Source organism: Alosa alosa, chromosome 2 (assembly GCF_017589495.1).
Source record: "Alosa alosa isolate M-15738 ecotype Scorff River chromosome 2, AALO_Geno_1.1, whole genome shotgun sequence".
NCBI lineage: Eukaryota > Metazoa > Chordata > Actinopteri > Clupeiformes > Clupeidae > Alosa > Alosa alosa.
This window is the reverse complement of record NC_063190.1, coordinates 7,829,332-7,842,759: the sequence shown is the minus strand read 5'-3', so window position 1 is coordinate 7,842,759 and position 13,428 is coordinate 7,829,332. Positions and strand designations below refer to the sequence as shown.

The 13,428-nt window shown below is 43.0% G+C and overlaps 1 protein-coding gene across 1 annotated transcript; it reads right to left on the bottom strand.

The window, feature by feature from the left end:
• Positions 1-5,612: 5,612 nt before the first annotated feature.
• On the bottom strand, positions 5,613-10,212 carry hspb1 (heat shock protein, alpha-crystallin-related, 1). The gene is made up of 3 exons (XM_048227349.1): positions 9,734-10,212; positions 7,997-8,060; positions 5,613-5,863 (listed from the first exon to the last, which is right to left on the bottom strand). Exons 1-3 carry the CDS (start codon positions 10,137-10,139, stop codon positions 5,707-5,709), a joined length of 627 nt encoding a protein of 208 aa, XP_048083306.1. The 5' UTR covers positions 10,140-10,212; the 3' UTR covers positions 5,613-5,706.
• Between the last annotated feature and the right edge of the window lie 3,216 nt (positions 10,213-13,428).

The following is a 13,428-nucleotide window of genomic DNA, read 5'->3' as shown; positions in this document are numbered from 1 at the left end:
AGATGGCTGACAGAGGAGGCAACAGCACATCCACACACCCACTCCTACCCCCTCCCACTTAGAGTCAAGGGTGAAATTTGCTTGTGTAAAATGGAGTCAGTGGGGCATTTGTAAGCAAATTGTTTTTGCTTCCTCCGAACATATTGATTTTGTTGTATTGTGTGTGTGTGTGCATGTGGGAGAAACAGAGAGAGAGAGAGAGAGAGGCAGAGATTTGTGCATGTTTGTGTGCAGTGAATGTTATGTGTGTGTGTGTGTGTGTGTGTGTGATTATGTAGCCTAATGTTTGCAGGATGAATTGAGCTCAAAGCTCAGAGCTCATCCATTCACAAGATAGACCTATACTTGTTTAGGTTGTAAGCATCTTCTAAGTTTTAGTGTATTACAGTTTCTGAGAATTTGGTGTCCTTGATAATGACTACATCATATCAATCAGTAATACATTAGGATGATACCTCAGTTGTGGCATTGACATGAATGAATGAATTAATTTATTGACCATGAGTGAAAAGACATATTTCATGCAAATATAATATTATTTTGACTATATCATTACATATAGTATACAGACGTTCAACCATGTATTGGTTCTACTTGTGCACTTAATACAGGTGATCTCACCAATTAGCTGAAGAGTTGTGATTAGAATCAGCTGGTTTAAGTGAATGGTTGGCACAGATATGTGGTAGGACTTTTACTTTCTGAAGCTGACTATTTTGATTTTATATACAGACAGAAATAATGTACTGTACAGGCATGTTATACTGCATAAGAAGAAATGGCTAAAATGCCTGAATATGGCATATGTTTCTTACAAAAGCTTCTGTAAGAACTGTATGCACTTTTATAGAACAGATTCATGACAATGGACACTGAGAACCCCTTTTCTGATTGGTTAAGAGACAGATCATATATCCTAGTGTCTGAGATGAGGGTGCATATAAACCCTCTTCTGGAGGCTCTATTTGCTCCATGACTCTCCATTACTGGGCTGTCTGAATATCTGGGCGTGCACTCTTCCTGCTCTCGGAAGTGACACTTGTTCTTGGATCGTCCACTGCCTCCAGGGACCCTGCACTGAACTGCCCTCATGATGACACTGACAGGGGGGCTCAGCTCAGGCACAGGCGTACAGTACGTGTGTCGTGTAGGGCTCAAGTGTGCCAGAGTGACCAGGCGTGGACGTCACTGGGCACCCTCTCGAGTTTCGGTCCCATGAGAAGAGGCTTTTAGAGGGGGCGGATGTTGGGGTTGGCGGGGTGGAAGGGGGTTGGCAGTGTTGTGTGAGGCAAGGCTAGAATCATCTCCACTCCACCCCGGGTGAACCTGCTTAGATCACATTAATTGGTGCCTTTGGAGAGCTGGCCTACTTACGCCTCACAGCTGAGGCTGGCGCAATGAGAAAGAGGGGGAGACAAAGAGAAGAGAGAGAGAGAGAGAGAGAGAGGAGGGAGGGGAATTCTCCAATCGGACTACTGGCTGATGATGGGGCGGTGTCGGCACACGGGTACAGAATGGATGGGAGCCCCACCCTGGCACAGGAGTTGGAACACTGGTGGATGAGGGATGGGGTGGGACATGAATTATTTATTCGGGCATTATCTCAGAGAGGGAGGGAGGGAGACAGAAGAGAAGGGGGGTGCTGATCGTGAGTCATGGTTTTGAAAGGTCCTATAAAAAGACTTGCCTTGAGTTGTACGCACTCAGCTGGAGCTTGACAGCGAGACATAAATGAGCTCCACAGAGATGTTTTGCATTATTTAGCCCACTCGCCTAAGCTCCTTTGACCTTATCACAGCAAATTACACCGTTGACTGAGAGCAACGTGAGCACAAGGCAGACTTGCCAAGTAGTCAAAAAACAATTAGAGAGAAGTTTCTTCAGGCTTCGTTTTTTTTTTTTTGAGGAAGACAATGAGTGAGAGAGTCGGACGGACTCGGCCGGATCCCTGCTCTTTTCCAGGTTTGTTAACTCATGGGAAGGGAGCTGGAAGAAGGGACAGAGTGCTCCACATTCCTGTCATCTGCTGCCAGAGAGCATGCCGGAAATGCAGGGCATGGAGGAACCTTTCTATAAATATACAGGCCCTGCAGCTCCATAGTGGAGAGAATAAGAGAAGAGAGAGAGAGAGAGAGGAGAGAAGACAGAGGGAGAGTAAAGAGAGAGTAAGAGAGTGTGAGAGAGAAGAAAGCGAGGGAGCGTAAAGCCTGAGAAAGAGAGAAGAAAGAGTGGGCAAGTGTATTGGTGTGCGTGGCATTAGAGGCGAGAATGTGCGGCTTCAAAACGGAGCCTAGTGAATGGACACGTGCTGGAAATAAATGAAAGGGAAGCCCCGCCCCTTAATCAGTGGAGTTCCAGCAGCTCCTCTCTGGGCCAGGCGCTCTGGGTTGAGCTGCAGCTTGGGAACAGGGTTCACTGGTGTTGAGTTTTCCACTCTTAAACACAAACATTATTTATTTTAGGGCTGTCAATCGTTAAAAAAAAATAATCTAATTAATTACATACTCTGTGATTAATTAATCTAAATTAATCGCATATATAATTTTCGCTGTGAAAGTATTTTAAATATTTAAATGCAAATGAATCATTGAATAATCAGCATTAGTGACATTTATTATTATTTTCACTGTTCAAATAATTGCCATAATAATCTATGATATGACCTAATATGCTGAGGAAATAAATTCAAAAGTGCTTCGGGAAGAAGTTTTTTTTTTCACATACAAGGCATTTCAGACCACAGATATAACCTAGGGGACACAATGAAAATAAATGAACACTCCCCTCAATGTCAACACTTATTTCTTTGCATTGATGTGCTATAGAGTTGATGAACTCCGGTGATATGCAAATTCCTTGCTGCAGACATTGCAGAGGACTTTATTTTCAACACTTTATTTTTTATCAACACCATCAGGCCATTTTTTAAAAGTAAATGTTCCAATCAATGATCTAGGCAGCACGTTTTCTTCTCTCTCCTTCATTTTACAGTCTAATTTTTACTGACTAGAACGGCTCGGGGTCAAAGGTCATCCGAATCTATTAATCTGCACTAATTTTTTTAATCAGTTATTTTTTCTCAAATTAATTAATCAAAATTAATCAGTTATTTTGACAGCCCTAATTTATTTATTTTATTTTAATAATGTGTCAATCATCCAAGGCTTTAATATAGAGCATCATGTCCACAAGAATCAGCCCATTAGAATATCTCCCATTAACCAAAACATTTACCTCAGCCATTTGGAGAACATTGGCCCATTACATCATTTACATGTTATATGTTCCTTTGGATTTACACAACTATTGAAAATGGATTCAAGTCATTCTCACCCAAAGCACGTGGCAGTGGCTTCATGGTCTACATTGTCTGAGGCTGGGTGTGTGTGTGTGTGTGTGTGTGTGTGTGGGGGGGGGGGGTTAGAGCTGGTTAGCTGAAAGGAATCATTCCTCCCACATGATTCCTTTCAGCTAACCAGCTCTTTCATTCTTTCTCAGTGCTCCCCTCCAGTAGCCATGGAAACAGGTGAGCCAACCACCACTAACTTCCATATGAAGAGGACTATCTGCTGTTCAGCATCTACATAATATATTACTATAGCATCATGCACTGTACATAATGAGGTTTATCTGTGCACGAAAAGACCCGTAGACTCCCATGACTCTCCTTATTACTGTAATGTGCACTTCCCGCTCATGAAGAGATCTTCTTCTAAAATTCCACTGATCCCATTACCTCACTTCCCCTTGGCTCACAACACCAACAAAAGACCCAACTCTGATTTGCACATTATGTCAGATTCATTCAGTTAACAGCTGAGGAACACTTGTTTACTATCACTAGGTCTGCCACGTCAAGTTGTTTATTCAACGAGAAATCACAGTAAGAAACTCACATGATAATTAAATAGCATGGGATTGTTATCTGATCTGACTATACTGTGTACTGATATAAGAATGGTGATATAGGTGTGGTTTAGCTAAAGAAAGGGAACAGGCAGTGGCCATTATGGACTATATTACATTTCTCATTATAATAGACTAACAGGTATCATATTGTCCTATTGGCTTCTATGAGGTCATGAATGTTGTTGATGGACACTGGGCGTTACTAGTCTTACTGATGTTCCAGTGCTCCAGTCATGGTCAGAATATTGTAAGTATGGCCATTATTGTAAGTTTGTCCCCTTAGAATGATATGTTTCTATCTGAGTTACTGACATATATTCTGTGACAATTTAATAAGGTGAAGTGAGGTGTTTCTTGAAGTTGTATGCATTTTTGGACATTATATCTAAAGAGGCTTGTTCCACTTTACTTTTAGAATTCTATATGGAATTCTAAGACTTTGAAGCTCGATATCTCAGAACTACTCAGAACGCGGATAGAACCTTATAATTCCAAGGGGGCGAGTTGCCATAACATCCTCCCTATCTCTATGTACACAGCTCACAGGCCATTAAAATACAGATGTGTTACTTTGTTATTCAAATAACAATCGCGTTACTATTTATGTTTCCTAAACAAAACAAATGCACCATGTCAGAGTTATAACATAATGTGGAAAGGTAATGTTTTGTGGAAAAGTTTATTCTCCATTTGCATGCAACAAGCTTTTTTCTCCTCCAAATGCAACATTAGATGAAAAAGTAACATTTCTGCTCAGAGAAGAAATAATACAATAAAATGATGTCTCTGTCAGATAAGTTTTTAGGAAGAACCAGTCTTGTTGGAGAGGCAAGGGTTGTCGAGGCTGTTGGAGTGGTGTTGAGCAGTCTGTGGCTATTTCTGAGCATCTTCAGTAAGCTGAAGCACGGTGCTGGGCAGTGTGAGGACAGCGGTGCTGGGCAGTGGGAGATCAGCGTTGATGGGCAGTGTGAGGACAGCGTTGGGGAAGTGCTCAGAAGGCCACAGCTGTTTAAACGCCTGCAAGTGCATATTTAATAGCTCACAGTGCCTGACAAGCAAATGATGGATCAAGGTGTGTGCGTGCGTGTGTGTGTGTGTGTGTGTGTGTGTGTGTGTGTGTGTGTGTGTGTGTGTGTGTGTGTGTGTGTGTGCTTGTGTGCTTGTGTGCTTGTGTTGGTGTGTGTGTTTGAGTGTGTGTGTGTGTGTGTGTGCTTGTGTGCTTGTGTTGGTGTGTGTTGGTGTGTGTGTGTGTGTGTGTGTGTGTGTGTGTGTGTGTGTTTGTCTTCATTCAAATGAAGTGTGTAATTACTGCAGAGGCAGCATATGGCGCTGGGAGCAGATGTGTGTGTGTACTCTGGGATCCCAGCCGGGGTTGGATCATTAGACAAGAGACGGGCAGAGACGAGGGATCTGACACACACACACACACACACACACACACACACACACACACACACACATACACAGAGCCTCCGTCACCACCCTCCTCTCCACCCATGAAGGCTCTGCAGAGTGCACTGGTGGGACATCCAGTCAGAGGAAGTGGAGTTCAGGTCTCTGCTCCTCCCCACAATCAATACTGTAAACATATATCTGTCTCTGCACCACGCACCAGTGCTGTTCACCATCCCTTCTGCTTGTGTGATTATGGCTCTGTGTGTGCAAGTCAGGTATGCGTGTCATCTGCATTATATATTTGCATGTGTGTGTGTGTGTGTGTGTGTGTGTGTGTGTGTGTGTGTGTGTGTGTGTGAGAGGAGTGAGGGGATGCACAGTGGTTATATGTATGGGTTGGTTCTATTCTTTCTTGACCATGCTGCCTTTCTCCACGTTGACTGGGATGGTGATCTCGGAGCCCTGGATGGCTGGTTTGGGCAGGGGGGCCTCCACGGTTAGCACGCCCTCAGGCGACAGGCAGGATGTGATCTTCTCGAGGTCAGCACCAGGGGGCAGTCTGGAGCACACAGAAAAGCAGAGGCCCATTACATGAGTCAGCGGACAGATTTCTCAACTGCTGCTGACAGTCACCACTCAGTTCTGTTACATCAGTCTATTAGTCCTGCATGGATACATGAGTCATTTTGTGTAGTCATGTGTAGTGCCAATGATCAATTGATCAATATATGTAGAATAGTTTTGTACGCTAAAAAAAGGATGGAATATTACATAAAGCTGCAGTTGGCAAGTCTGACAGATTGAGGGGACTTAGCCAAAATGTTGAATGTTTACAACTCTCATGCCCCTCCCTCACTACCACCGAGCATCTTCGAGTTTGTGCTCGTCAGTGCGCACCAGACTGCACCAGACTGTGATTGACAGTCAGATCTCACACAGCCCTGCTCTGATTGGACCAGAAGAACTGGGAGCTGTGGATTTTTGCAAAACAAATAACAGGCTTTAGGTGGAGGTAGAAGTGCGTTTTTTTTTCTAAAACCGGTTGATTTATGTTGTTCTGTCGGAGTATAGTGTCAGTTTCAGTGAATATGATCAAAAAAATGTGTAAGATGTTGTGCTGTTAATAACCAATACTGACACACTGACTATACAGTTTAGGAAAACACCTCATAGGTCGGTAAAAGGGTGTGAATATGATGGCACAGTATTGCACAGTACTACAGTGTGTCCTCTAGATGGCAACAGAAGGCTTTGAAGGCCTTGTGTTCTATGAGCCTTTCTGTTCTATGATTTTAACCCACCTTTCACATTGCTTAACAACCTGGTCAAAGCTAATACAACTACAATGTCAGTGATTTACAAAGTATTCAAACAAGCACTGAATGTTTTGGACAATAAATCATCCACTCCTGCCCAGTAGCCTCTAGCTAATAATCTGGCTTGATTATTTACTGCACATTGTCCCATAATGAACACATGTGCCATGTTGATTATATACTGCACATTCACATAATGAACACATGTGCCATACAGTACCATAGAAAACCACAAACATATTTTTTGTGAATAAAAAATGACTTAGAGGTTTGAGAGGTTAAAAATGGGGAGGGACTGGAATTTGATACACAAGTGGATAAACGCCTATGTGAGACTAACACTCCCAATATTAGTATGACTATCTCCAGATGCTAAACATTGTTTTCCCCCCTATCTTGTTAACTTAAATACACAACTTTCTTATTCCAGAAAGTTCTTGTCTTGAGATCACAGCATGTCTTCCCTCTGGTTCAGAGATGCACACTTTTATCTGCTTGGCAAAGGAACTGTCAAACCCATCTCGATCTGCAGATATTAAAGGTACTGTACTGTCTGTGACCTCACAGACAGTACCTTTAATACTTGACCTCAGCAGCCAATCAAAATACACGCCTCACTTTTGTGCTCCTGAAGCAGTATGTCCATTTCCAGGAATTATTTTATGGCTCAGTGCGACCCACTCTGTTTCATATTTACAGAGTCAGCGTACGAACACCAGCCTCTTTTTCTGAGCACAGCCTGAACAGACAGCTAGATAACTACGAGGAGTGATTCCCTGAATTTAGCAGAAGTGTCTTCAATTACAATTGCAGATTCTGCCAGTAAGTTGCAAAACAAGCAATATATGGTAATAAGTGGTTGTCCCACAATATGCAGGAACTTTGGCAAAGAGCATCGCATTGTAACAAAGCTCAACAGGAATAGCCCTCCCTTCCATGGTTACGCAACAGTTCCCAGCCATAAAATATGACTTTGACAAGATGTTAGCTCACTTAAATCATGGGATTAACAGGAGAAGCCATAGAAGGATTGTATATCCCAGAAGACAGTGCTCTTTGCCTTAGATGTTTGGCGTAGCGATGAAAATCTGATAAGGTCTTGGAAAGGCCTTTGAAGGAACAGTGTTCTGTCAAGGGCCATTTATTCTTGTGGCAAAATTATGACAAAAAAAATAGGATTTCTTTATCTTTATATTGCTAAATTCAGAGCTTTTACAATGTTATATAATCCATAATTAGCAAATAATAAAATGATCATTATTTACACATCACTCTAAACAAATGCCCTGAGGTGTCTGTTGTTCTGCGGTCATTAATATACATTGTCTCTGGACCCCACACCTGCTGTCTGCCACTGTAATGTTTAGTGCACTTACGTGTATTTCCTTGTGAAGCATCTGGAAATGTAGCCGTGCTCGTCTCTCCTCTCCTCGTGCTTTCCTGAGAAGAGTAAACACACACACTGAGCTTAGCCAGAGCCACTGAAGCACTGGGTAGCCAACTGTGGTGGACATTCCTGTCTTCTTCAAACCATAGCATGTGCTCAAAACCCTCTAAAAGCCTAATCATAATGTTAAACGCCACCATATTAAGACCAGTTAAAGAATCAATATGAAGGCAGTTGCTTGTGATTCTACAGTATGTGTTTTCAGTCAATGCCTTTAAAAATGACTGTGTCTTGTCATGGGACGGAATATATTGTGTATGTAGATGACTGCAGTGTTTATCCAGTGGAATGCGTTTGTTTATGTAAGAGCACTTGATTCTATAGGCTGACAGTGATCAGCCATGACCCTGATAAGTGGCCGGCTCTGTGCCCTCTCACAGAGTGGACTGTTTACTGCTGCATGTATTGTGCTGCTCATGCAGTCAGTAGGGGGGGAATTGATTCTATAGGTTCAGAGTAATCTTCTCTGCCTTGGTAACTGACTCTGTGTTGGTGCACTACACTATCAGGGCATTGTGTGAAGTGTTGCAGGCATGTTCCACTCAAGCTGTCACTCCAGCCCTCACCAGGTCCTTCGGGCCTCGCTGTGAAGTGCCTGTGCCCGTCTATTTGCTTTGACGACGGACTGACAACGAGGGGGAGCAGTGGGCACCCCGTCTCCTCTCCCTGTGGGACGCTCAGCAGGCGGGCTGGCGAGCTTTAGGGGGTATCAAATGGGCATGGTGTACGCTCCGCTCCGTGATGCTCTCAGAGGCTAGGGCTTTTCAGTAACACCCCAGAGACACTGCGCCAAGTCATGTTGCCCTCATGTACTCATGGAGATGTCTGACAGGCCTCCCAACAGTTCATATCATCATCATATTAGGACAGGAGGCCTTCATGAGCAATTAGTTTATTCCTGATTAAGAGGCAGACTTAGTAAAAAGACTAAACATTCTGTCACAGCTCTTAATTTATAGATGCTGCTGCTGAAAGGCACTCCTCCAAAGGCCGAGTCTGATTTGTGGAGGGTTGTTTAACGTCTCAGGAATCTGAACGGTATTATCGAGGGCCAGGCTCTGTTCCAAACACTCCCCTCCCTGCAGACAGTTGGGAACATGGTGCTTTTAAACTGATGCCTAGTGGCTTGTTTGCACTTTTGAGCACTTGTGCTTCAACTCTAAGAAGTACACACAAGTCGGTTTCAAAAGTCAACACACTGCCAGTCTTGTGTTTTGTGTCAGCGTGTGCAGAGTGGGTCTGTTGCTTCTTTGCCATCTCTCACACACTTCTTAGAAAATATGTTTGTCCCTCTCAGTAGTCTTGTGGAGTGTGCAGGAATGCAAGCCAATAATCCAGTGACACGAATTTCAATGTGATGTCCAAATCTAACAACTTTTATGTGTCCCCACAAGAACCTCAAATACTCATTGTACAGTATGATTACATACAGTATCTACATCTGCAGGCACTGTTTATAGAATATCCATACTGAAATGTCAGCGGCTGACTAAATGAGTGAATGTGCAGTCCATGCTCTCTTTAAGATTATGACAAGCCAGCATAGACAATTCTAACAGTCGGCCAGACACAAACTCAAGCCCAAGCAAAACATTATCATGTCAACAAGCGAAGTAATCCCAGAAGTCCCCTGAACTATTTAGAGAGGGGCAGTTAAAAGTCTCACCTGTGATCTCAACCACGCCGTCTTTGGTCTTCACCACAATCTCCTCGGGGGAAAAGTGGTTGACGTCCAGGCTGACCTTCCAGCTGTCCGCTGTCTGTTTGATCTCGGACATGCCTGTGCTCAGCTGTCGGGAGAGGGCACGGGCATAGACGGGTGACACTGGGGGCATCATGGGCACCTGGGGCATCATCGGGGAGGGCATCATCTGGGAGGGCATTTCTCCAGGGGTGGCGGGCAGGCCCTGGCGGATGTAGCCGGGCCAGTGGGTGCTGGGGAAGGGGTTGAACTCCTCGGGCAGGGAGGGCATGCCGAAGGACTGGTCGAACAGACGGTTGCCCTGGTACCAGTCGCGGAAGGGGTCCCAGCTGGGGGTGCGGAGGAAGGTGAACGGAATGCGCCTCTCCATGTCTCCTGTCAACTGCTCGGTCTGAGGAAGAAGTTGGAGAAATAACTTTTCTGAAAAGGTACTGAGTGCTTGTCGGCCGGCTGCTTTTATAGCCAGCCCTCAGCCCACCCCTCCAGACACTCCTCCTGATCCCCCACTGTCCCCCCTCCCCTCCAGATATTTATAGAAGTGACTAGAATGTCTATTCATGGCGGACCAAGCATTAGAATGGAATCCAATGCAAGGGCCCTCTTCAACACAGCTGCCAAGCACAATGTGCCTGACCCCCCAATTGTAATGCCCCCCCTTCTTCCAACATTATAGGGGCAAAGAGGAATCTAGGAGCCTGTTGTAACACAGTTGGTCCAACTCAGCATAATTAGAACCGCAACATGTAGTGTATAGCCCCCTCCTGTGACATATATGGACAGTGCAATATATGACCAGTCACATTTGTGCTGAAATCTTTGGATGACTCTGGGAAATCTCCAAAATTCCCTTGGATATCAAACTAGATATCTTCAGAGAGTCTTCAATAGTTACCAGTCAATCACACATCCATGATGTCAATTTAAATATAATAATAATTCATGGGATAATTTACTGTTTTTTTTACTTGCCATTATAATAATAGCGTATTTTCCAGTACAACCGAGGCAGCAGATATGAAATCTTTTAAATATGTCAAATATATCATACTAATATAATTTTATATACGTACACATTCTATAATTTGAGAGAAGGGCACTGAGAGATGGGCATGCTAAGTGCTGCTCATATAGCAGCCCTATATATGAATGCATGTCTCGATGGACATAGTTTAACTAACAAGTACGCTGACATAAACCCAGTCATATATGTTATATGTTATGGAGCCTTGAGTGAAATGGACAGAGAGTGCAGACAGGTGCTGGCGCTGATATGCCCAGCGGAGTCTTTATCCCATGCCATCCAGGCCCTCTGATTGTCCAGCGGAGTCTTTATCCCATGCCATCCAGGCCCTCTGATTGTCCAGCGGAGTCTTTATCCCATGCCATCCAGGCCCTCTGATTGTCCAGCGCCACTGGCAGACTGATGCCCAGATGCAACCAAAACAAATGCTCTGTCCTTCAATATCATGTCCTTCTGAATATCATGACATACTGTAATATCCTAAAATAATTCAATATCTTCAATGATCATGCTGTGTATTGCAGCCTTTTAAACCACTTGCACATGTAGTAAGTGCTAAATATTTCTGGAATGTGTGGTTAAATATTTTCTTCACAACTTTGTGGTTTGACAGGATTTTTTTTTAAACACTGCACAACATTATTGCTCTTTCATAAAATGTTTCAAAATGTTGATCGTTTCACCCTGTATTTCCTTCTGAAAAGTAACTTCATATAAGTGTTTTTACATGCACATTGTAAGTGAGCATGAGTGCATCAAATATACCTCCCAACACCCTCCACAAACGAGAATTGAATTGGCTGAAATGCACCATGAAGACTTTTCCCTACAAGTACACTATGTGATGAATGCTAGCTGCATCTGCATGTTCTGTGTGCTTTTGGATAGATGATCACAAAACATTGTTCATGTTGCCCAGCTGTCACACACACGAGAGTTTCACTAAGCCACTGTGTCATTTCCACGACCATATATATAACTCTACACAGCTGGCATAGGGTGTGTGCACGCATGCATGCATACAGTATGTGTGTGAGTTAGCATATGTGTGTATGTTAATGTACTGTGTGTGTGTGTGTGTGTGTGTGTGTGAGAGAGAGAGAGAGAGAGATAGAATATGTGCGCTGTGTTGTTGACCAAGCGCTGCCAGGGGCATGAGAGTTTTGCTGTCTCTGGACACTGTCATTATCTCCCTGGTGTCAGGCCATTGGAGATGAGGGATGACAGCCTGGACCGGTGGGACAGCCGAAGAGCCTGGCAGTCTGCCTGAGTGCTTCAGCTACCTCCCTTTTACTTATGATCCAAAGGAAACAAACACACACACACACATACACACACACACACAAACACACACACACACACAGACAGAATATGAGCGCCCTTCTGCAGAATCACATTATCTGTAAAGCAGACAAAGCTGCACAAACAGACCAACACAATACTTGAAGTAATAATAATTGGTGACAACTGTCATGTTGACTATGCAGTGACAAAAATGATAAACCCTACCACATTTCTTCTCTTTAGCAAGCAGCACCTGATTTGTTGCCAATATCAAATACATGGGTGTTAAAATATATTTATTCTAGACTGATTATATCAACACTGTTTTGTAAGACTTCTGTACGCTGTATGGCTAATGTGTGATTGTAGTGATTATTAAAGAACTCACTACCATATGGCCAGACATAGGGCCCTTAAAATAAGTGTTACCTTTTAATAGAAGGTCACTGGAACTAACTAGAAGTTTCATGTAAACCTGACTGAATGCAAGCCTGAGTGAAATGTTACTCTAGTCTTGCCCTTTAGACACTATGACGACAGAGATGTACCAAAAACATTTACTTAAAAGTAAAAAAATACAGTTAGTGATAACAACTGTCAGGAATGGATAACTATGTAGTAATGACAAAAATATCCTACCAGGTTTATATTTACTATCACTATATATACTTTCACAAGCAGTCATAAGTGATTTCTTTATCAGATGAATGAGTGTATAATATATTATTCTGACAGCAGTCTATATTTACACACAATCATTTTGACAAGAGACAATAGTGATTTTGAGTTCTTACTACAAAACACACCAGCACCCTTAAAATAGATGTTACATTTTAACACAGGGTCACTGGAACATTCTAGGGATTTCATCGAACCCAGACTGAATGAAAAAGGTAACCCTAGTGCCCCCTAGAGCTGAAAGTAGGCAATGCACAAATGACAATCAGGCAAATGAGGCTTGTTTTCCATTATAACATACTTTATTGTTCTGTATAATAATAATAATAATAACTAGAACACTACAACTACTGAGTTTTATACAATACCAAGGGTAGGGCTTGGTATTCATTTCTGAAAAGATTTGAATATTTATTACACAAAGTTGAGCATAGTTACATTATTGATGTAACGCGTGGAGAAGGAGGAAGGATCTCTGATGAATTGTTAGGAAGACTGGGGGGTGTTCCCTGATTGCACTTCCATTTTAATTTTTTTATTTTCCTTAAACAGAGCTTAGGGACTTTAACATTGTTGTCTCAATTAGTGGGCTTTCATCCCCTTTTCATGCCGTTACACAAGTGAAGAACAAACTTTTCAAGGAAACGCTTGTTAGCTGGTTGCCAAGAGACCACCC